At 47.9% G+C, this 23,042-nt stretch overlaps 1 protein-coding gene and 1 long non-coding RNA gene across 6 annotated transcripts in view; one reads left to right on the forward strand and one right to left on the reverse strand.

Annotated features, from left to right (window-relative positions):
• The window catches only part of Gnas (GNAS complex locus), a 49,865-nt gene that overhangs the window by 6,846 nt on the left and 19,977 nt on the right, over window positions 1-23,042 (reverse strand). For 2 of the 5 annotated variants that reach the window (XM_038329414.1, XM_038329413.1), the window contains exons 1-2: window positions 9,323-9,674; window positions 5,652-5,724 (exon numbers count right to left, since the gene is read on the reverse strand). In XM_038329414.1, coding sequence (XP_038185342.1) covers window positions 5,652-5,724; window positions 9,323-9,461 — 212 coding nt within the window. In that variant the 5' untranslated portion in view covers window positions 9,462-9,674. Of the gene's footprint in view, window positions 1-3,003; window positions 3,049-5,651; window positions 5,725-9,322; window positions 9,675-23,042 lie in introns of those variants that run through there. The other 3 variants (XM_038329412.1, XM_038329410.1, XM_038329411.1) reach the window with 3 other exon arrangements.
• Window positions 12,370-21,054, forward strand: LOC119814109. The gene is made up of 3 exons (XR_005285361.1): window positions 12,370-12,587; window positions 13,614-13,893; window positions 20,338-21,054. It is a non-coding gene; the product is annotated as an uncharacterized LOC119814109 (long non-coding RNA).

The following is a 23,042-nucleotide window of genomic DNA, read 5'->3' on the forward strand; positions in this document are numbered from 1 at the left end:
AGTCTTGTACATGCCTGCCAATGGGGCAGGGATCTGGGGTCATGTTCATGCCCACCAACAGGGCAGGGATTTAGGGGGTCTCGCACATGCCTGCAAATGGGGTGGGGATCTGGAGTTCTGTGCATACCCATCAACAGGGTGGGGACCTGGAGGTTTTGTACATGCCCCCAAAGGGGTGGGGATCTGGGGGTCATGTGCAGACCCACCAATAGGCCCACACCCAAAGAACCCATTCTTTCACAAAGAGTTGTATCAGCTGATATTTAAATAGGGCTCTTCTTCCACGCAGGTTTGTGTATTTGGGGAGTGGGCTCTGTGCTCTGAATGGTCTCACTACATACTTTTATTGGGGTCCATCTTTTAGGTGGCTCCTAGACACTAATCTTCCCTGGTAGGTAAGGGTTTGCAAGGTTTAGGGCTTGGGGATACTCATCAGCAGGAGGGAGGGGCTGAGTGCTAAGGTCCCATGTCATGACAGGGGGAGAATCAGACCACCCCTTCCCCCCCAGGAGGAGGGCAAGCTGCCTCTCTCTTTACATCTGTAGTTAAAGTGAATCCACCACTTGGGGGAACAGGAAAAAGAGGCAAGAGGAAAGGCCCTTTGGCTACTGCAGACTGGAGGGGCTGTCCTAGGGCTGAGGGGTGGGTGGCATGTAGGCTTGGTGGGAGGGGGTGAGATGCGGGAGTTAGACACACCCTGAAAGCTGCCTAGGGGCCCTCAGAATCTTTAAAGGCATGGGGTTCCCACCCCTCAGGGGGACTGGTTCTCTTAAGGAGGTGACGCAGTTCCCGCCCTAGTGTTAGACTTGGAGACTGGCTATGTGAGCATCTAAAAGCATGTGTCCGGATGGCCCTAGTACTCTGACTTAGAGCTCACAGTGAGCCTCCCCTATACTGCCTTAGGACAAATCTACTCCAAGATTTTTTTTTTTTTTTAAAAAGGTTCCCAGCCATTGGTACTGAGAGCCCCAATTCTTGGGTTTTAAGACTCCACAACAGAAAAATGAGGTTATCTGAGTATTAACTACTCCAATCAACCTACAGGTAGAAGGAAGCATTTCCCCAGGGAAGATTCCTCATTCAGTTTGATATTTTGTTCTAAGTAGTAGTATGATAATTGGAAAGCTTCCAGTCTTAAAATACAGATATTCTGAGAACGTGTTCAGTATTCATCTACGTATGTGAATAGGTGTGGGAGTGTACCCAGTATAAAACAGCTAAAATAGAAAATCTACAATCTAATTCAGGCGTGTAGTACTAAAACAAAACCTCTCCATTGAAGAGATTACTATGTAGATGGAGCCGTCATATCAGGGGCTGGAAGGTTTACCCTCCTTTGTAATGCCACTTAATGAATTTAACGTTGATTGTGAAATTTAGAGAAAATCCCTTAGATGTCTCTAAACTACATGTGCCAGTTCCAGGGTTCTATCTGAGTAGAAAGTTGGGGCTGGAGGTCTCTATAGAATGCTGCTCCCCCACCCACCCCCTTGCCCCACCCCCTAGGATGCTGTCCCCCTCATCCCACTCCCCAGAAAAGTATAAGGCAGATTAGTGGGGTTAGCATTTTTAGTAGGTCCTGCCTCCTCTCCCTTCTGTTAAGTGGTAGGGGAAAGCATGTGGTACCCATCCTCTATTTCTCTACCCTATCTTTATGCTTGTGGGGAAAGACAGACAAGAGAGTAGACAGAAGACAGACGCAAGATACAGGGATTGCTGAGACATGCAGAGAATTTTATTTATCAGGATTGTTAATACTGATTTTTACTTGTAGAGTAGAGTCATAGGAGGAAAGACGTGCAGGTAAGTATTAGTAAGGTTGAGAGGTTTAGCACAACACGATACGTAGTAGGCTCTCTCAGTGGGGGCTTGCCACATTTCTCAGATGCCAACTTTTGGTACAGCCGATAATCAATCTATCGATGCCTTTTCTGATTGCTCTTCTACTATACTGTAGCCAATTAAGGATGTCATTTCCTCTTTACTTTGTCACTTACGTCTAAAGGTCAGGAAATAGGTAGGGACCCCGACCCCTCCCCCCAGACAACAGAATAGTATTCTTATTAGTTTCCTAAGACCGGGCAATTGAAGCATGCAAGTTGGGATAGTTGGGAGAGGGCATAGCGAAGAAGATGGAGGACTGAAGCCATCATCTAGTAGGGGTAATACATTCTAAAAGAAACAGATGAACAAACATGTGTCAGTCACTTTGTCCCAGATCCCCATATCCTTTGACCCTCCCGTGCCCGGTCTCAGAAGCCATTTCTTTTCCATGTCCTAGACTACAAGCCTCTCTATGAATTGATATGAGAAAGAGCTGCTCCGTCCTGCATGCTGAGTGAGCGAATGGAGCTGGATGGATGCCTGGCATGCGTGTGCGCGTGTCTGCAGGCATGAGATGCTTGTGGGGACGAGAAAGCAAAATGATAAACAATGGTAGCGAGTGGGGTGCCGTCACAAATGCTCTTGTTCAGTGCCTAGCGTAAAGTGCCTTGCGTTAAAATTTAAAATTTTTTTAAAATAAATTTTGAGGCCAGAGGCGTGAAGGTCAATGGCCTGCCACAAAGTGCCATGACATTCGGCATATATTTTCCCCAAGATAAAATACTAGGAGGTAACGAATAGTTTTAATGGAGGAAATATTAATTTTTTTCCCCAAAGAGTATTGAAATTTTAATGTTAGACTGACCACTGTGTGGACAGAATTTAATGATTTAAGTGGAGGGGAAATAAAGACCATAAGGAAAATATCTATTCTCAAAATCTTAAATTTTCTTCAGAGGCTGAGATGGCCAACTTTCTCCCAGTTGTATCCTTTGGGCCAAAACATTTTCTGTTGAGCACTTTACTGGATTACACGACATTTGCAAATGCACACCAAAATGGCTGATGGCCCTGAGATGATCTCTATTCTGATCCCAAGTCTGGTCCTCAGTTTCCCCACTATGATCTTCATGTTTGTTTTGTCTGTTAGAAGAGTTTTCTGTTTTTGAATGTGCCTACCCATCGCTGTTGCTCCTTGCAGCCTGCGGGTCCTCTTCGCCGCCCCTTTCAAAGAGAGATCGAAAGCTCACCTATCTGCAAGGCACTGCAATCGCACACAAACCCACAAAGCCTCTTGCATCCCTAAATAACCAGGTGAGAGCAACCTGACAGTCTTGGGCACTCCTCCCGATGAAGCCTTAAGTGGCTTGCCTAACTAACTGGGAATGTCCACAGAGACTGTGGGCCACAGGGGGAAGTGCTCCACACTTTCCTGGCTGAATTAGTAGGGCCCTCAGGAGAATCAGGTTGGAGACAGGAGGGACAGGTAATTATTTTCTTCTGCTTTCACTAAATGCACAGGCACCAAGGAGCCGTGGCAGTGACTTGCCATAGACCGCTTGAGACTATGGATTTCAGAAGGCTCCTGGCCCTTGCCGTCAGATCTTCTCGTGTCCTTCCTGGCCCACCACAGCACAAATGGGACATTCCTGATTTCCTGGTGTGAACTGAATCACCTTTCTGTCATGGTGGGGGCTACGTGTGCGGCATTAACACTCAGCTTTGTAATCGATTTGCTCAACCAGGGTTCATCTTTCCTGGCATTAAAATTCAGGAAGTTAGCTCTGAGTTAGGAAAAGTCTATATTCGACCTCTGTATTTCTGAAGGTCAAATTATATCATGTTATACTCTTTAAAAATGTAATGGCAGGCAGACCAAGAACAGAGTATAGAGATTTCTGGTCAATACCACAGTGAGAGAACCTTCGAGGCTTAGCTGGACCAGGTCAAAATAGGGAATCCAGCCTCCCATGGATGCTCCGAATATCACTTTCATGGGCTAAATTTATCATCTGGGAGATCCACAAAGAAGACAAACTGAGGATGCCTCTTCCTCTTTTCAGAGAGAAAATAGAAAGGAGAAGCTCTGCTTTAGAACCCTCAGCTGCAGCAATATTTAGGGAGAATTGGCTTTTAAAAAAATAAGACTTTAGGGAAATTTGTAAGCTAATAAAACTTTAAGGATGACATCGCTCCCATCTGACAACTCAACAGTGGCTGCTGCTTCTTTAAAATCCTAGCCACGTCCAGCTTTCATCAAGATATTTTTGATTAAATATTTTGAGGTGCATGGCCAGATTATTTTTCCTTAACTAGCCTCATAATGAAGCATCCCTCACATCTGGGGTGGGCTGTTTTCGTATTCTTTTTGTTAAATGGCAGGCACCAATCTCCTTGGTTAGGCTTTTTGAGAAGGGAGTATTAGGAATTAAGAATCCTAGAATCGATTTCTCGTAGGTGGCAATGATTCACTTAACAGATTAGATTATGGGTGCACAGTAGTAACTGAGTCAATTCTGAAATTAGTGAGCGAGGCCCCTCCCTTCTGCCTATTAACTCATCTTTGAATTTGGGGTTATAATTTAAAGAGCATCTGAATCCAAACCCTTCACATGGGTGATGTCATCTTTTTCTAACCTGATTAGCCAATCTAACAAATTCTAGAAGCTTCCATGAAGAGCAGCCTGTGGCATCCTGAATCCCTGGTGCTTAAGGCTTGGTAGGAGGCAGAAGTAGGTGCCCCTCCCTGGGTGGTAAAGTTAAAAACAACCAAGGGCCAGATTTTCAACTAAATCAGGGTGAAGAAAGGGGGTGGGAGTGTTAACTAACTAGGTTAACTAATCAGTAATTACAATCTAGTGCTTCTCACCTAGAGATTAACCAGTGAAAACAGCCAAAGGGAGCAAGTTTATCCCGTCTCATCACTGAGAACAATGGGGCCAAGCAGAAAAGGCAAATTTCCTACTGCATTGAGTGTTTCCTCAGTTTGCATTCTTCATGGGAGGCAGACCCCATATTTGCTTCCTTTCTCTCTCTCTCTTTCTCTTTAAGAAAAATCTCCATTCTCACGGCAGTACTGTATCGCCATATTGTCTTAAACCAGGAAGGTCATTTCAAAGGCAAAATGCCCCCTGGACTAGCCAGAAGTAGCTCGTTTCCTGTCTTTCCATTCTTTGTACTCTTTTTTCCATGTTTAGGTAAGAGTATTGCTTTTGTTAATTAGAGAAACAATTATTTATCTATCACATTAATTCTGCAGGGGCTAGGGATGCACAAGCTTGAAGCTTGCCAGCCTCGTGGCTGTGGATTCTAACTTTTAAGTGAACACGTAGCTGAAACGAGGTTTTCCTGAGGGTACAAAAGCCCACACCAGTTTACTCCAGTAAAACCCGCAGGGTGGTGGGTGGGGACCTCCTGTGCCGGCCAGCTCTGGCTGGACAAGGGGTGGCCAAGGCCCCGTCGGCCATGTTGGAGCCGCACTGCAGCAGACCGAGGCTGCAGCAGAGGACCTGGCCTCAGAGACGCTGTCACCGGGCCAAGTGCTGTTCACTGTCCTCTGCAACCAGGCACCATTTTCCAGCGCGAGGGGCCGCTTGGGGTGGACACGGGTGCTTTTACTGTTATTCCTATTTGTTGCACCAAAGGTTGAGAAGGGGGTGGGAGTGCACCCATCAGCTCTTTCCTGGGCTGTCTACTATGCAAATTAGAAAAAAATAATTAGTGGCATGGCAATTAGCAGCTGTGCTTCCTGGACGTTAGTACACACTCTCCTACAGGCCAGGCACGGGCCACTCCTTCTGTGCACCCTGCTTGGATTTGACACTTACTCTCCATTAAAACCATTAACATGCAGGATCCTCATCTGCTTCACAATCGTGCTCTTGCCAGACTCTCCAGCACCTGAGAAGGAAAGTGAGGGGTTAAGACAGAGGCTTGCCACACTTAGCGTGGATGATGGCCTGGAAAAGCAGCAAAGCAGCACAGAACAGACACAAGTGACACAATTGCCAATGTCCTGAACGTGACGACGCCGTGAAAAACAAAGACACGTCCAACTTAGGGTCTACCTGAAGTATCTCACCATAGAGTAACAAGCAAGAATTAAGGGTTCTGCTGTTTTTAAGATAGCTTTTAAATTTTTTTTTTATTTTAATTATTTTGTGAGTTTTGCTGTTGTTTTGTTTTCTCTTTGGGTTTTTAAAAATCATGAAGTTATAAGGGGATGACGTAATTGTCATTGGAGGGGTGAAAAATGTAAGTCAAAAAATGTGAACTTAATATTGAAATGTGGTCAAAGGTCCACAGAAATGCAGCAGCCACCTAATTTCCTGTTTGTTAGATGTGTTATGGTTAAAATACCCAGGACTGTCAGGCAATGCCTAGACACTGCAGACCCCCAACGTCACATCACGTCCCGCTGCAGCACCTCCTCCCAACACCAAAGCAGGGGCTCTCTGGCATGCTTCCAGTCCGCCCCTAACACCAATGTTACATTGTATTCACTTATCCACTCCCTTTCCCTGCAAAAGCAATCTTTCTAAAGATACTTTGCTTCTGGATACAACTACCATGTTGCAGAGGGAAATGGAAGGCCATCAATTATCTGTCAGCAGCAGGGGGTAAAAAGCAAAAGAACAAACAAACAAACAAAGAGCAAAAAACAAACAAAAAACCAACACAGTTTAATATCAAACATGGCACTTGAGACCTTCTTAGCATCAGGCAACATGCAACATCAACAATAAGTAATTAAAGAAAAATGACTTTCATTATATGCACAAATATTCCTGGAAACTCCTAAACTGGAAGATTCTAGGCTTTTCCCAACTAAAGAAGCACAAGTCTCCATTTTAAATCACCTTTCGTTTCTTTCTAAAAAGTATTTTATAGACCCCCTCCCCCTGCCACCCCACCCCACCCCACCCCATTCCCATCAAATCAGAGAATAACTAGTGAATGGTTTTCCCCCTCCTACCACATAAATCTGAATGCTTTAAAAAATCTTTTTAATTATATTGTTTTTGTCTTGGTACCCAGATAGTTAAGTATTCCTCCCCCTTTTACCTTTCCCCAAGGCTATAATCAGTATCTGTAAAAGTTAAAATTAGTTTCCACAAAAGCATTGATTTCAAAGCAAACACCATCCTAAATGTGCAAAAGTCTCATAAATTAAATATAAAAGGCACTAATGGGAGGGTCCCATGAAGGGAACACAGAGTACTAATCAGGAGCATCAGAATTCTCATCCTAGAAATGTTAAAAATTGTGACACCTGTTTTTTTTTTTTTTTTTTAATGGACAGAAGTAGATCTGTACCTCAGTTTCCACATTTGTTGAGAATAGAAAACTGGGCTGGAAATAACTGTCAGGGGTTTTTGTAGTTCTGCAATTGATTTAATTTATATCGCAAAAGTTAAAATGGGCTAATGAAAAGGGGGTTGGGAGATTAGGTTTCCTTTGTGGGAAATTATTTCATTTTAAGAAATGCAAAAACGTTGCCAATGGCCAGGGCAACAGATTTCTATGCCAAAGGTCATTAATTAATTGTGGTATAATGCAGCCATGTAGACTAGGAGACCTGAGAAGCAGCAGGGTGGGCTCAGAACAATGGTCTCAAATAAGTGGGGTCACTTGAAATCACTGTGAAGACAGAAAAACAAAGGGGTTAGAAATTTAATGTGTCATTAACATCATCCTGGAGTTAAATCAACATTCACATAAGCAAGAATGCATCATACAGAAGGTTCTAGACTTTTTCAGGTGTGTACTTTAAAATCAAAGTGTGGCATACTAATATTTATGGCATAATTATGCCGTTAGAAGTTTTGCATCCCACCTTTACCTCCTCTAATTACTAAAACTGCAAATGCATCAACACCACAGACATTAGTTTTCACTTTTAATAATTTTCTGCTTTCCTGAATCTGGCCCAGAGAGAACAAAGACGTGACCCCATCCAAAAAAGATCAAACCGAACGCCAGCACAAAGAAAAACAGCCTCCTACCATTTTATTTTCGATAATTAAACTACTTTGTTGAAATGTGACCGTGCTCCCAGCAAATTCACAAAATTTATTCAGATAGCCAAAATACCAAGAAGTGGAAAGCTTCCATTCTAATTAACATTGTGTAATGTTTTCGTGGCTGTTTCAACAATTTTGCCTGTGTGCCTTTGTAGCCCCCCAGCACCTTAAAAGAAAGAGACAATCTTCTTAGTTTGGGGACCCCCCATTTTCTTTGCCTTTTTTTTCTGCCAAGGAGAAAAAGCCGCAGTGAAAAAAAGAGAAGAAAAACCAAACAACCAAATGTCACTTGACAAACAACTAATTAATGTCTTTTCATCAGCTTCCACCCAGCAAAGTCTTCCCAGAGCGCTTATTCTGCCCCACCACCTTCTAAAGGACAAAAATTTTAAAAACGCCATTTCGAAACCACGAAGCCATTTACAGACAAATGTCATTTTCTAGTTTTATCTTATTTATGAGTCTTTCAAAAATACGCTTTTATTTTTCACTTTTGTGTTTTCACTCTCAAGGAGGCCAACTAACAGGAAAACGTGTGTGTTGTTACACGGGTGGGGGCACAGCTAGGGGGGGCAGCTGCTACCATTTAATGCTCTTCTTTGCTTTTCAAAAAGCCTGTAAGTCTAGAAGGGGGGAAAAAGGTCACACTGTAAAATGACGTGTCATTTGGCTTCACTGGGCAGTGTGTACTATTTTTTTTTTAATTTTTATTTTTTGGTCTTATTTTATTTGATTCTCCTTCTCTTCCTTCCACGGCCTGGCCTGGCCCAGGACACGTCTGCTCGGCGCACAGTCGGTCCAGCCCGAATCGCCCCGAGTCGCGCCCAGAGTCCGCCACGCTCCCTCCTCCTTCGCCCCCCCCACTTAGGCGCCACGACTCGCCTGCGCCCCCTCCCCCCTCTGCACCACCTTTACCGCCCCGTCCTTTCCGAGGGGCTGATGTCACTCGCCCCACCACCCTGGCGGCCACTTCCCTCGCCAGAGCCTCCCCGGCCAAGGTCCCTGAGTCCCCCCCTGTTGCCCTTGCCTCTCTTTGGGCCCCTTCCCAATAAATCGTACTCCCCAGTGAGGCGGGTCCCCGTCCCTGGGCCCGCCAGCCCGTTTCCTGTCCCTAGCCCTACTCTGTCGCAGTCAGAGGGGCCCCGTGGGCCTCCCCTCCCCCTCCTGACACGCACCCCGGCCCCTGGCACAGTGTAGGCCTCACGCAGACACGGAGCCAGGGGTGGGGGTGCGGGCAACTAAGAGATCGAGACTGAGCAAGGGGGACCCACGCCCTGTTTGTAGCCCCCGCCCGGCCGAATTTAGCCCTAGGGTCCCCCTGACGGCCTCGCCCCCCGCACACGCAAGGCCCAGCGGGCCAAAGGGCCCGGGACAGCGCCAGAGCGCTCGGGCGGGGGGCGGGCTTGGCGCGCGAGGCCTTGCGGGTGCCCTGCGGGGCTCCCAGGCCGGGCCGGTGCCCCCCGCCCCGCCCTTACCCAGCAGCAGCAGGCGGTGCGTGGCCCGGTAGACCTGCTTGTCCTTCTGCAGCTGCTTCTCGATCTTTTTGTTGGCCTCGCGCTGCGCCTTCTCCTCGTTGCGCTGGTCCTCGGTCTTACTGTTGCCGAGGCAGCCCATGGCGGCGGCGGGGCGCGGCCGGGCTGCGGGGCGGCGGGGACGGGGCGGGCGGCCTCAGGCGGGCCGGGAAAGCGGGGAACAAGGGGAGGGTGGCGGCTCGGACTAAGGCAAGCGCGCGGCTCTCCGCCCCTCGCTCCGGGGCCGAGGCGGAGCAGAGCAGGAGCCGCGGGAGCTGCTGCTGCCGCTGCCGCCGCCGCCGCTCTTATTGCCTCGGCCCGGGCCCGACGCCCCGAACCAAAAGCGCCACGGCGGGCGGGGGGAGCGGGGGGAGGCGGAGGCGACGGCGGCGAGGGGGGTGGAAAGAGGAGGAGGAGGAGGAGGGCCGCGGCTGGGAGGGCGGGCGCGGGCGCAGGGAGGCGGTGCCCGGAGGCCGGGCAGGGGGTCCCTGCACCCACGTCCAGCCAGGGCCGGGATGCACAGAGGGGTCGCCTCCTCGCCCCACCCGCGGCTTGGGGCCGGGGCCTGGCCGCGCGGCGGGGGGAGAGGGGGCGGCCCCGCGGTGGTGACGACCCCTCGCACGATGCCAGCGCTCCACCCCCGGGCCGGGCGGCCCCGGATCCCCCTCCTCCTGCTGCAGGGCGGGCGGGCGCCGCCAAGGGGCCAGGGTGGGCGGAAAGGGAGGGAGCGCGGGCCCGGACTTAGGAAAATTTCGAAAAGGAGAGAGAGACACTGAGAGAGCCAGAGAGCAGGGAGTGTGCACAAAAGCAAGGCAAGCACGAAGCCAAGGACAGAGCAACCAAAAAGGAAAATGTGTCCACACACAAGCACTAATAAAGATCCACACTACACGGCAATGGTGGTGGAGGTGGAAGGTGGTGGTGGTGTGGTGGTGATGGTGGTGGTCGATGTGGATGATGATGATGGGGGGCTGGGGGGGTCTGACTAGATGAGCCGCTCGTCGCGCCCCCGGCGCCCGGTGCCCCTGGCCCGGGAGCACCCACGGCCTCGGCCTCTGCGCTTGGTGCGGCCACTCAGGAAGGAGAAGAAGGCGCAGCCCAGGAACACTCGGAAGCAGCAGGTCGCCCCGAACACGAAGCCACAGCCACGGCCCTGCTCCGTGCGCCTCTGCAGCAGGAAGTTGAGCACCCACGAGGGGCTGCGGATGGAGAACACCAGGAACACCACGAGGGGCATGTGCGCGCTGAGTGCGCCAGCCTTGGCAGGCCCGGGGCGCCACACGACGCCTCCAACACGAGGTGGCGCATAGTAGGCATCATCTTCATCGGAGTCAGTGTCCCACTGGGCCCAGGCCCTACTCGTGCCCCCGGCGGCGGCGCCCTCGCCGAGTCCGGCGGCGGCGCCCTGTGCGGCGCCCTGAGCGGCGCCCTGCGCGGCGGCCTCGTCTTCGCCTGCGGCGGTGGCGGCGGTGGTGGCGGCGACCTCGGGACCTCGGGCCTGCGATTGGGATTCTGGCACATTCTTCTTCTTCTTCTTCATCATCTTCTCCAACTTCTTCCTCTCTTTCTCTTTCTTCTTCTCCTCTTTTTTCCTCTGCTCCAGCAACTTCTTCTCTAGCTTCTTGCGCTCTTTGTCGCTTAGCAACTTTTCGGGCGGCACATCGTGCCCGGCGTTCACGGGGATCTTGACGGACTTGGGGGGCTTCTCGGGGTCCCCGTTCTTCTGTGAAGCGAGCGGCTCTGCCAGCGCCGCAGCCGCCACGGCAGCTTCGGCAGCCACTTCGGCGGCAGCCGCGGCTGTCTTCCTCTCGCTCTCCGCCACTCGGGCTTTGAGCTTCTTGGCCATCTTCAGCATGGTGACTCGGGGAGCTTGGCTCGCGCCTGGCCCGGGCGGTCTGCTTGCCCCCGGCCTCGGGCTTTTCGGCTCCTGTGCGCCCCGTGTCGGGGGGCTTGGCTGTGGTCTCCGCTGTACTGTCTTGAAGCCACCGAGTGTGGCTTCCCGGGCTTCGTAGGGGGCTGCCGAGCTGGCTGCCTAAGAGTTAGCGTTAAAAAGGATGAGCAAACGAAAAAGGGGGCGAGAACAAACCACAAAGCACCCAACAATAGCGACAAACCAAAAAAAGCACCAAGAAATGCCCAAAACTGAAAAGGGAAAAATAAAATAAAGAAAAAAAAACACACGAGAAAAAAAAGTGCAAAGGTGAAAATGACAAGAGTTTGCTGTTACCCTTAGGCGCTCCTTGGGTTAGCTCTTGGGGACGTCAATGGAGAAGAGAAGAGAGAGAAGAGAGAGAATTGGAGGATGCCCGGGAGGCGCGAGGCAGGGCAGCAGCGCTAGGCACCCCTGCCCTGTCCCGGCTCTTGCCCGCGCCGGGTACCTCGAACTTGGGTAGAAAGCCCCCGCGCTCCCCGACTTACATGTGAGTGGGGGGCACTCACACGCAAGGCAGTGCCTGCCCGTCTGCCCGCCGCCGCCGCCCCGCACCGGGATAAGGTGTTCGCTCCAGCCGGTGCTGCAGCCCCAAGCCCGAGAGCAGGGAGCCAGCAAGCGCCGCTGGTACCAGCCACCTGACGCAGCCCGCTCCGCGGTGCCGACGCGACTGAGTGTCCGCGCCGTGGAGCGGGTTTTTCTAACCAGCCTGATGACGCCCCAGCCACTTCAGAGGACGGACCCAAAGCAATGGCCCCTATAAAGCGAAGGGGTAGCACAAAAAATCGGCCCACTGAGGACGCGCCCAAATGGGCTGCGCCGCAGGCGGGGGTCAAGGGACAATACGGCGGTACCTTTGGGGTAGGTAGGGGGTACGTGGAGCAATCTAATGGGGAACACGGGTGCGCCGAAGACAGTGGGCACCCGACCCCGCCTCCTAGACCTGCCTCCCAATTTTCAGTATAGTGGTGTAGCCCTGGGCAGCGTGAAAAGTATGCGACGACGACGACAACGCTTACCCATGCTATGCGCCTTCTTACCTCAGCTTCACAGATAGCGCACGCAGCAACGGAGGCCCACCCCTCCCACCCTGCCGCGCGTGCCCGCTTGGGCAGATGGCGCCGAGCTAATTAGTCGCGATGCCCCACACGGGGTTCGGATCTCCTCACGAGCAGTATTATGTCTGTGCACGGCGGCTAGTATGGCTAGAAGAAGCAGGCGGCAATCCGCTGGCGAGGTGACAGCCGAAGAGAAGAGGCATGGAGATGGATGGCAGTAGGACACTCGAAGTCCTCCTAGGTGGGAGAGGCGACGGCCTGGCTCGGGCGCCATGCGGGGCTCTAGAAAAAAGGGAAAAAGTACTTTACTGAACACGAACTTCTTGGAGAATTGTTTCAAAACTCACAAGTGTCCTGCCCCGCTCCCTGGCACCCCCGCTATGACATGGTAGACAGCACCGGCTAAGTGAAAGGGCAGGGACATTAAGTTTTGAGAAACCTTCCTCGGGTGCTGGGGTCTGCCACCGGGTCTACTTGGATGCAATTAATTCATTCATTCAATAACTGGCACACAACCACTTTGTGCCCAGGTGCCTGGACAGAGCCAATGGTCAGACTAAGACATGGCACTTTCCCGGGATGGGAGAAGGTGTCAGTTATCCCAGAACTGCCGGGTAATCACAAACTCTCTTCCTACGTTGCTTTCCTTTCGCTTTTGAACATAGCTTGCAAAACTTCGGACGCTGGGAAGAAGGAAACAGAAACTCTACTCTGAATGCAACACACCCACCCCAGGTCCTCAAGGGGAGGGGGATGAATGTTTTAAATTATTCTGGACAGTTCTATCTTTGAAAGTAGGAAAACACAGTTGACCACTCCGAGTTTTTGGGTTCTCCTTCCCGAAGGTTTGTCCAGCTCAAACTCAGAAAGGGTGTAAACACAGAAGGGACCGCATGCTGCTTTTCCTTGGTCCCTGCTGGTACGCCTCTGCCTCCATGCAACGCTCTATTTTTAGTAATTTTTTTAAACGGATTTGAAAGAACATCAGAAAGATCTATGCAACCAAAGATTTGGAATTACGAGCAGGAAGCTAAACCTAACAAATAGGCCCTAAGTGGCTGTACTGCTGCCCAGGCTCCGACTATGTCTCCTCAGAAGTTATTTTTTATCCAGGATTGATTAAGGCCTCTGGTCCATACAAACATATGCTTAAAGAAGTATAAAAAACTCAAAGGAACTATTGCCCTGGGTTGATGATTTTTTTTCTTTTTTCTTTCTTCCTTCCTTCCTTTCTTTCTTCTTCTTCTTTTTTTTAAAATCTAACCAGAGTGGATGAAAAAGATTCAACTGCTGTCCTGCTGGGCTTCATGGAAACTCTGAGTTCCCAGGTATCGGCCAGCCCTGTATTAGTGACATGAAGCCAGGGACTACCTTTTACGTCTTCAACAAAAACTTCTTGGTTGAATTTGATTCATCTGTCATTTGTGAAATTAAAGACTTAGAAGACAGAGGACCTGGCCAGAAATTTCTGTTCCGCTCCAGTTGTACAAAAGCCTCTTCCTTCCTGCTTCCAGTGTGTAGAAGCACAGACACATTGTATTTAAAAGGTAAGAGGTAAATAGTAGCCCGCACAGCCTCCATGCCTATACAATAACTACATCCTACAGTGAGTGTAATGAAGAGTTTCTGGGCCTTCTCCGAGTAGATAAATATCACACCCAATCTTTAAAAAGAGTGACCTGTCTGATGGCACACAGTGACACATGTTGTAGGCAAGGCACAATTGGGACCATTGTCCTAGAAACATGTAACACAAGGTCAGGGCTTCCTCCATTCAACTCCTAACTTAGCCATTCTTGAAAAAGAAAAAAAAATTAACTGTTAAGTTTTGCCTCTATTTTATTATGACTAACCAGGGATTCATAAATAAAGCATTGGCTTTGTAAATAAACTGCAGCAGGTGGAACCACGGGTTTACAGGTAAGCAGTGGACCCAAGAGCTCGGAAACACAAGCTGGTCTGTGGTCTGCTCAGTTTTCTGTTTTCACTTGACACAAAGTGAAAGGAGAGATTTTATTTAATTGGGATGTCGAGCTGACATCATCTATGGCTTTGGCCTAGCATCGACCCAAGCCCTCAGAGCTGTGTATAGGGTCTGCTTTTTAAAAGTCTTCCAGAGTTGGATCTTACAGTAGAGGACTTATGAGTTAGCAATTGACTTTAACAGATTACCCAACAGTGTTACACTCTTTTAAAGCCCAAGGTTCAGTCTTTAAAAGTGAAACAATGAATTAACGTAATTCCCTGGACACTCTGCACTAGAAGGTTCTTCAGTGAAAGGTGTCTTCGTCAAATTCAGGGACACATGGACATTATAAAACCTTAATCCTGAGTGAGACCATAAAACACCCCGGCAGAGAAGATACAGGTTCCTCCCTGACTCAGGTGACTGACTTCATGCCGAAGCCTGCAAGTTGAGATAGTAATACACTCTGGCCTGAAACATGGGTCCCCTAACACAGAGCTTGACCACATGCCTCACAGACTGTTTTAGCAACTCTTATTTGCAATAGTTTTTCTTCTCTCCCCTTTATAATGGATGAATTTGGGATTTAATTTTGTGGCTTTGCAAGCTTTTTATTTATAGATGGGAATTTGTGTCCCTCAGTCCTGCTGCAGCCTCCTTTCTGAGCGAGAGCACCGTCTCTGCTTTCAGAAGTGACCACATTGCCATTGCTCAGAACCTTCTAAGTATTATTATTACTTAATAATGTGACTGAGTTTTTGGACAAGACTGTTCTCCTGGGCCTTTCATTAGGTGGGGCCATTGTAAGCTATTTTCCAAGATTCTAGAGAAAATACAATTATAATATTATTTTAATAGCCCAGGATACAATAAATAGGCTTCCACTGAAACAGAAACTTTAGCTGTAAGGTTTCAATAATAGTACTTAGTGATGCAGTCTGTCTTCAAAGCACACTCTGTACTTTATTAGACAGATGAGTGGAGCCGTTGTTGTAGATAAGCATTACTTGAAGTCTTGGCCCTATTGGAGATGAAAGCAGGTATTGTAAGAAGTATTTCCTAGGCCTGACTAATCTCCACTAGAAGTCTTTGATACTTAGGACCTGAAGGCTCTTAAACATCTAATGTCATGACCACCTCTCGCAATTTTTTTTCTTGTCATATTCCCTGGTTAGTATTTCAATTGCAAAGTAACTCCAAACTTATATTCTGTATTAAACATGATATGTAATTGTCATCTCAGAAATTCTAAGACATGGATGAAGTACATGAGCCTTTGAAACTGCCCTCTTTAATATCCACCAGCTGCTCTTCAAATAGCTTATCTTTAACTTAGAATAGAATCTCACTCTGATTCCAACCAAATGGAGAGGTGCCCTGACTAATGTGTTGGGACCTAATGGTTCTGAGATGACAGCATGTCTTTAAAGCCATAGCTGAGAATGAGAGGACAACTGGGACTTTCTGTCGTCTTCATGCACCACCAGGGACCCAGACAGGCAAACGCCACCTGTAAGAGGAATGTCATGGCCTCTGCCACAGAAGCCTGACCCCCACGGCCCTCAGTGCCTCCTCACCACCTGCCCATGGTTTGTAAAAGGGACCAGAAGGAGACTGAGGGAGTTCTCTTTCCTTTACAACTTAACAGTGCACTGAGTCTCTCTGTAAACAATTCAGACAGCTCGAGAGGAGAGAAAAAAGCTTTCTAAGCTTGATCTTAACAGCACAATTGTGAGGCACAGAATAGTCAAATCCAGAAAGAAGAGAGGGTCAGCCCATTTACTCAGTGCACATCAACATCAGCAGGGTAACAATGAGGCAGCCTGGCAGACTGTGACTGCATGAAAGAATACCAGAGTTCTCTCCACCAACAGCAGGAAAGCAAATTTCCTAACATAAAACATCCCTCGCTTCCTTTGTGGAAAGTTGTTTGAGGACTAAGGTGATGGGTTAACCTGTAACTTAGAATGTTGAACTGGACCCTTGAAGATGGAAACTCGCTGGGGATGGGGAGCCATGCCAGAGACTAGCTACACACAGACTACTCTCCCGCTGACTGTGCACTTGTTGACAAGGTGCTTTATGTAGGTGATGCTGACATCTGACATCTGAGCACACAGTGAGGTAGCAAAATACCCAGTAGGTACAACTGAAAATGTGATCTTGAGATGGAAAAGAGGGGTTTTAAACTCTCAGCTAAAATAAAATTTCCTCAGCTAAGATAAGTTTATTAAGTTGGATGTAGCAACTCATGACTATAATCCTACAACTTTGGAAATTGAGGCAAGATGAGTTCTTTGAGTTTGAGGCCAGCCTGGGCTACCGAGTAGCACTGTGTCAACAAAACACACAAAAATATTCCCCCTCCCAAACTTTTACATTTTAATTATTTTCTGATTCTGTTGAATTTTAACTCCCTTGCATTTAATTCTTTATTAATCCTATTGTAAGAAGTAGGTTAGTTAAAAACCTGAGTAGGCATTTTTATTTATTTATTTTTTATTTATTGGTAGCAGAATGTTACTTTGTGGGTATACATTTACCTCTTTGGTTTTTACTGATGAAAATGTATTTTCAAATAGTGCAATGACTTGACTAGCCCTACTTTGGGAGAACTGAGATCCAGATGGGGATCCAGGGGTCCTTCACTTTCCACAGCTCTTTCTTTACCTACTGTTAGGAAGCCCCAAATTAAGTTATCAATGTGACATAACTAATCGCATGTTTAATTCGCCTAGAGGTGTAGGCACCTTTTCATCTTTTGTGTTTGCTCACACGTTGAAATTGGAAAATGTATAATTATCACTTAGCTCCACTATTTCCCCCAGGGCGTAGAATACATAGCCTCTCCAGTGAGGAAGGCCACAAGGAAGGGGGCTGTGCAGGAGTCGCTGTCTGCCCCCTACTTGGGACTCACAACTCGGTGTTTGCTTGCCCTCAACATCAGCAGAGCCCAGATGACACTGTGGCTTTCTGAGGTCTCTGCCCAGCTCTGAAAGTGCTGAACTGGAGACAAGTCTGTAGCCAGACAATTCTGGGCATTTGTAACTAGCCTGGTGATTAGATGAAAGGCTGTGTCATGAGCTAGAGACCTCGGCTATACCCACAGTCACTCATACCCAGGGGTCTCTGCATGCCACTCAGTACTGGGAAAGTTCATTGTCTTTAGCATTGCTGTCTGTCCCTTGCTTTAGTCTCTACTACCTTCTCAGATTACGACTCCTTTTGTGCTGATTACACCCCCAAATTGAAAGAATGTTGCTGACTTTACAAAGAATACAAAGCAGACTGCTTTTAAAAACTAAATATAGCTCATTTCTTCAGATGATTTCCGGTACTTGTATTAATTCTAGATGGCCAATGCATTTACTAAGAGCCAGTTTGAAAGATCTAGCTACTGGGGCTACATCATTTAAAATGTGTGTTGCTTTTGGAGAATATTTACATAAATGATAAGACACTTTAAGAATTTCTGAGGATGCCAGACTAGTTTAAAGATCCATGGAAAGAATGAACTGGACCCACCCCCACCCCAACTGTTGAAAGAAACGTCTGTGTTCTGTAGGTGAACGTACGAGCGAAAAGAAAATTCTGAACTTTGCCTCCTGGAAGCCTCCAGCTGCAGCTACAAAGGGGCTGAGAGAGGGCTATACTGGAGCCCTGCTCTCCACTGTGTAATAAATGGCCTTTTAAGAGGTGTGGTGGTTCACACCTGAAACCCCAGCACTCTGGAAGCTGGCATAGGGGGCAGGAGTATTGCCATGAGTGGAAGTCCAGCTTAAGTTACAGAGTGAGACTCTACCTTAAAAACCAAAGAAGCTTATAGAAGATGGAATGAAAAAGGAAATATTGTCTCTATTAGCCAAACAAATCCCAAAGAATGCCCCTAAGGGTTAGTGGGTGAGCAGTGCTACCATGGAATGGTTTGTTTTTCCTAAGGAACAGCAAATTGCTAGCTAATGTTGAAAGAATGCTCCATCTGCGACATTTGGGGCTGCATGTGGACACTGGCTTCAGGGACAGGTGTGCCCATCGCATGCCCAGCTTGCGTAGAATTGCAAGCCCTAACTCAGATTTTCCCCTCAATTAACTAATGCCAACATTACAGCCAGCCAAGAAAAAGCCTCTAGCCAAAGGCACAGCAGAGCATGTGTTCCCAGTCTTCAACATTTCAACAACAGTGTCAGCCTTGGGGGAGAATAGAGCAGGGCTTCCCTGACCACAGAACCAGAAAGCAGAGATGCCCCTCCCCTGTAGGAGAAGGCAACTTCCTTGAGGCTCAGCTGAGGGACACTTTCAGTGACTGAAGCAAATGTCACCATAATTGGTATTACCAGAGGAGGTGGCACAAAGCTAACGTCCAATGGGGGAACTGCAACAGACACATTAAACCTGTTTCCCTTGCTAGGCTGCAGTGACCCAATGCTAAGAAATAAAGACTGGGAAAGGATCCCTTTTCCTATAAAGGACGCCAGTACCTTGGGCTGAGAAATCAGCAGTTATGTGATGACCTTAACAACAGAAGGAGTAGTAAGAGGGACAGTAGACCAAACTGCGGGCGAGAGGCAACCTGAGCCAGGCACAAGAAGATGAGGGCACGTTTGATGAGTCAAGAAGACCAAGTAGAGGTCCTGCGTTGGCCGTTTTCACGTAGAGTGAAGGCCCTGGACCGTCTTTGGTCAAAATGGGTGCAACATATAGTGAGTTTGATTGAAAACCCAACTGTAGACTTCTGGCAGTTTAAGCCACACCAAAGTCTGAGAGCGAGCTATTAAATTCAAGCATCTAGAAAGTTCCTGAAACATAGTCATTTCAAGTAATTGTCACCTTGAAAAAAAATGACTTTCATAAACAATCTTTGTAATTAAATTTCTATCAAAGAGATAGATTAAAGGTAAAAACAAAAACATGGATGACTAAGATCCCTGTTGGCAAGCTTAATACTATGATTTACAACCATACCTTCATATTTCATCTGCTTTCTCTGTTCTTAAATGTATTAAATATTGCTCCCTCAACTTTGTAAAAATTTCATATCTACTAGAATTGGTTGAGAGGTGCAGATGGCAAAGAGAGATATGGATAATACAAGAGGGCCATGACAAGAAAAACTAGAGACAAGATTCTTCTCAAATGAGAAAAATAAGGACCTACGCCTGGGTGGGAGGTAGAGAGGCTAGCCCGACAAAAGGAAAGAAGACAAGAGGAGGAAAACAAGCAAGCTAGCTGAAAGCATCCTGAAAAGCTCAGGGATAAACAAAATCACAGTGATTTCTATCTGTGTCTTGCTTAGCCTTTGCCCAGGTACCTTGCCCGTTCTGTGAAAGCTGCCGGCGACCACTTGCTTGCTTTCAGCAAGGAGGCTTTGATTTGCAAAGACTCCTTATTAGAAGCCCGAGAGCTCGGCTTCACGGGGCTACTAAAAAATCTCAGCCATCAGCTGCAGACCCTTTCCGTTTTCCACTCAAAACTTGGTATGTGGAAAACTGCTAAAAGCATACATTCGAAGGGCCGTGGTTGTTAAATGCATATAAAGGATCAAAGCTGGAATCTAGACATCTGGTTCTACCTGGCCCTGTTACCCAAAGGGAACATGAGGAAGATGGACCAGGAATGGTGTCTGGGGGTGATGCCTGCATCCTCCCTGTGGCTGAGGTGTTTGCAAATAGAACTAGACCAAACACAAAGGCAACTGCCTGCCACCACCCTTCTCCTCTCCCACCTGCCTCCCTTGTTACTGCACTGATAAAACAGGAGGGGGGGGGGGACTGCCAGCACAGATCGCTTAAATTTTCCATGTAGATGAGAGGAGGACAGAATTGATGATCTCATCTCAGTTTTGGTGACTGTGGGATAAAAAATAGGGGAGGGGAGTTATTTGTCCCACACTAAAATTATAGACATTTTTCTTTTGTGATAAAAAACCCTTCTCATTGTTATGTTTTTCATGAACTGGATCAAGCTGGCTATTACCTAAGACAAAGCAAGGGCTAACTGCTTTCTTTTGCCTCCTCTATGTTCTAAGATGGCTGCAGGCACAGACCCTGACTCTCTTAATGCTGTGAGCCTGGCGGATGCAGCTCTCCCTGCCCACCTGCCTGTAGGGACCAGCCTGCGTCCTCATCCCCCCCTTCTCTGCAGCGGTCTTCAAATGGCTACCACAGAGAAGGCAAGAGACCTCCCACATCTTGTTCATGTGTAAGCAAGCGCCCTTTCTCGGCTCGCTTCATGGTCAGATATGTTTCCTAAAAATTGTTTCCTTTCCAGTACGTGGGCTATGTGGGGGGTTACATGGTGCAGGGAGTGGCTGATCGTTGCGGATATTCAGGCGAATTGATTGTGCCTGGATAAAACATCCAGACGTTTTTTGCAATTGAACTTTCAACCAGATTGGTTGAAGGCAAAAACTCAAGTCAGAAAGGCCACCAGAACAGGACAGGAACGGGCAATAGAAGGCTATAGGGGCAGCAGCAAGTGCTACATATTTCTATCAAGGAAAACCTGGGCTTTTAGGTTCTGCCAAATGACTCAAAATTCACTACAGCAAAGCTCCAGAGATGAAAGAAAGGGCAGCGTTAAGGCTGTTCTACCCGCGGCGGTTTGGTGAAGCTACAGCCAGAATAAGCCTAGCAGCTCTCCTTTATTCCAGCGCTCTATTAAATGTAAATGAAGAACCATCTAATCTCTGCCAAAATTAATTCTGACATAAGGAATGAGACCAGTCCTTCAGGCATCATTAGGATCCCATGACCTTGTGTTTCTAAAAAACCTCCATGTTTTCTTTTCCCAAAGCCTGCTTATTGTTACAAGGAGACCACATTCTCTAATACTTTCCTTATTCTGACACTAAAAATGCCACCCTCTAGCAGGCTTTTTCTGCCCCTTAAGCTGGGTACCTCTCTCTATCTGAGGTGTCTAAAATTTTATTTTTTCCTCCAAATTATAAATATTCTCAGATGAAATATCTAAACAGCCAGAAAAATAAATTGGGATGCTGCCCTTATCATCTTTCTCCTGGCTCCCCAATTAGGAAAGGGAGAAACAAAACAAGTGTTTATTTTCAAGTGTTTTCCCCAACGTGGACCCACTAAAATCAGAGATTGCCATTCCTGTATCTCTGTTGCAGGCAGAATCGCCCTGCACAGCATCAAGAACAAATCCCTGCCTGGACTTGGCTCAGCTAGGAGACTGCAGTTGCTCTGGGTGGAGCAGGCTTTGCTTTTTGCCATGCACCTTACCACCCCAAGACCCCCCTCCTCCCAGAGGAGGCTGCAGATGTGGCAGTCTGCTCGTTAATCCTCTGAGTGTAGAAAACAAAGTGGTTTTCTCTGTGAATGCTGCTAATTCACCTACCACAAAGCCCTAAGTCCGGCTGGTTTGTTGTCAGCTGCCGGCTAATAATCATCAAAATTACCAGCGTCTGTAACAGTGTGTCATCTGGGTGAGGGGAGCAAGGGGCCTGGGAGGGGGTGTCCTAAACTGCTCGGATAGTGTGTATCCTGGAGTCAGGTGGGGAATGGAGGATAGCTGTCCGTGCTCCATCCAAGGCCGCCGGGGTCCCTCTCAGAAACGGCATCACTTCAAGCAGACATTGTGTGTGATGATTGCACAAAGGCAGAGGAGATGAGAGCTCAGACCCTGTCTTCTGCTCACTCCCTCTCAAGCAACCTGCATTTATGTTCCTGACCACAAGCGAGCCCTAATGCAGTAGAGAGGCAGTGAAAACCTTGCATGTCTGCTTGTGTGTGCGTGGGTACGTGGTGCGTGTGTGTGCCTTCTGCCTTCATCCCCAGGGATCTCACAGCTAACCTTGGATGTATGCATTTTACTCCTTTTTCTCTTGTCCATTTCCAGAAGTCAAGCTCTTTCCATCTCTAAGAAAGCATTTGGAATGCTTTCATTTCCCTTCTGGACTTTGCCAGAATGCTTTTGGGAGCTTGGAGCAAGCCGAGAAAGTTCCTTTGCTTGAGATCAAGGGAGGATTAGAGATAAGGCCAGAGGTGGGATGGGAGACTTGGACCTTCCTGATTCTTGTTTGACCTGAACACAGGCTCAACATCTTGGTCCCTGATTGCTTCCCAGCCCTACGACATAGCCTCTGCTGCAGGGATTCCTGTCTTTGGGCCTGCTGGCTCTGTGTTCCTCCAGTTCTAAGGCCTTGCATGTTCCCTGGAATGGCACATCTGACCTAGACACTGACCTTACAGAAAGCATAATTTTCAACATTGGGTGTGTGGCAGACCACTTGAAAAGCCTTCTGGCCACGGGAGCTAAGAACCAGCCAGGAGGACCAGCTTGAGGGTTAAATCTCATCTCTCCGTTCAGAGGGAAAGAGAGAAGCCAGCAACTAACAGGTGATTGGTTCGGTTTCCCTTTTACACTCCTCCTGGTAGAATAAAGAAGATGGTGAAGACATGGCTGGAAGAGCGTGGCCTGCAGGGAGGGGCTAAGATTCTCTCATCACTCAGGGTGACAACTGCCTGCTCCCCAAACCCCAGCAGCCCCTGTCCATTTCAGAGGTCTCTTCCTTTCCCCTACCACACGACTTCTCTGCAAAAAAAAAAAAAAAAAAAAAAAAAAACCTGAAAACATCTTGCTCTTTCATCATAATTAAAAAGCTGTCAGGGAAATGGCATAGCTGATTTTTTTTTTCTGCTGTAGTTAAGACTCCTCAGGATTCTTCCTTTCTGTCATTTGCTAAAGTGGCCCTTTCTCTGCCTGAAATCAGCC

This window comes from Arvicola amphibius, chromosome 5 (assembly GCF_903992535.2).
Source record: "Arvicola amphibius chromosome 5, mArvAmp1.2, whole genome shotgun sequence".
NCBI classification, from domain to species: Eukaryota; Metazoa; Chordata; class Mammalia; order Rodentia; family Cricetidae; genus Arvicola; species Arvicola amphibius.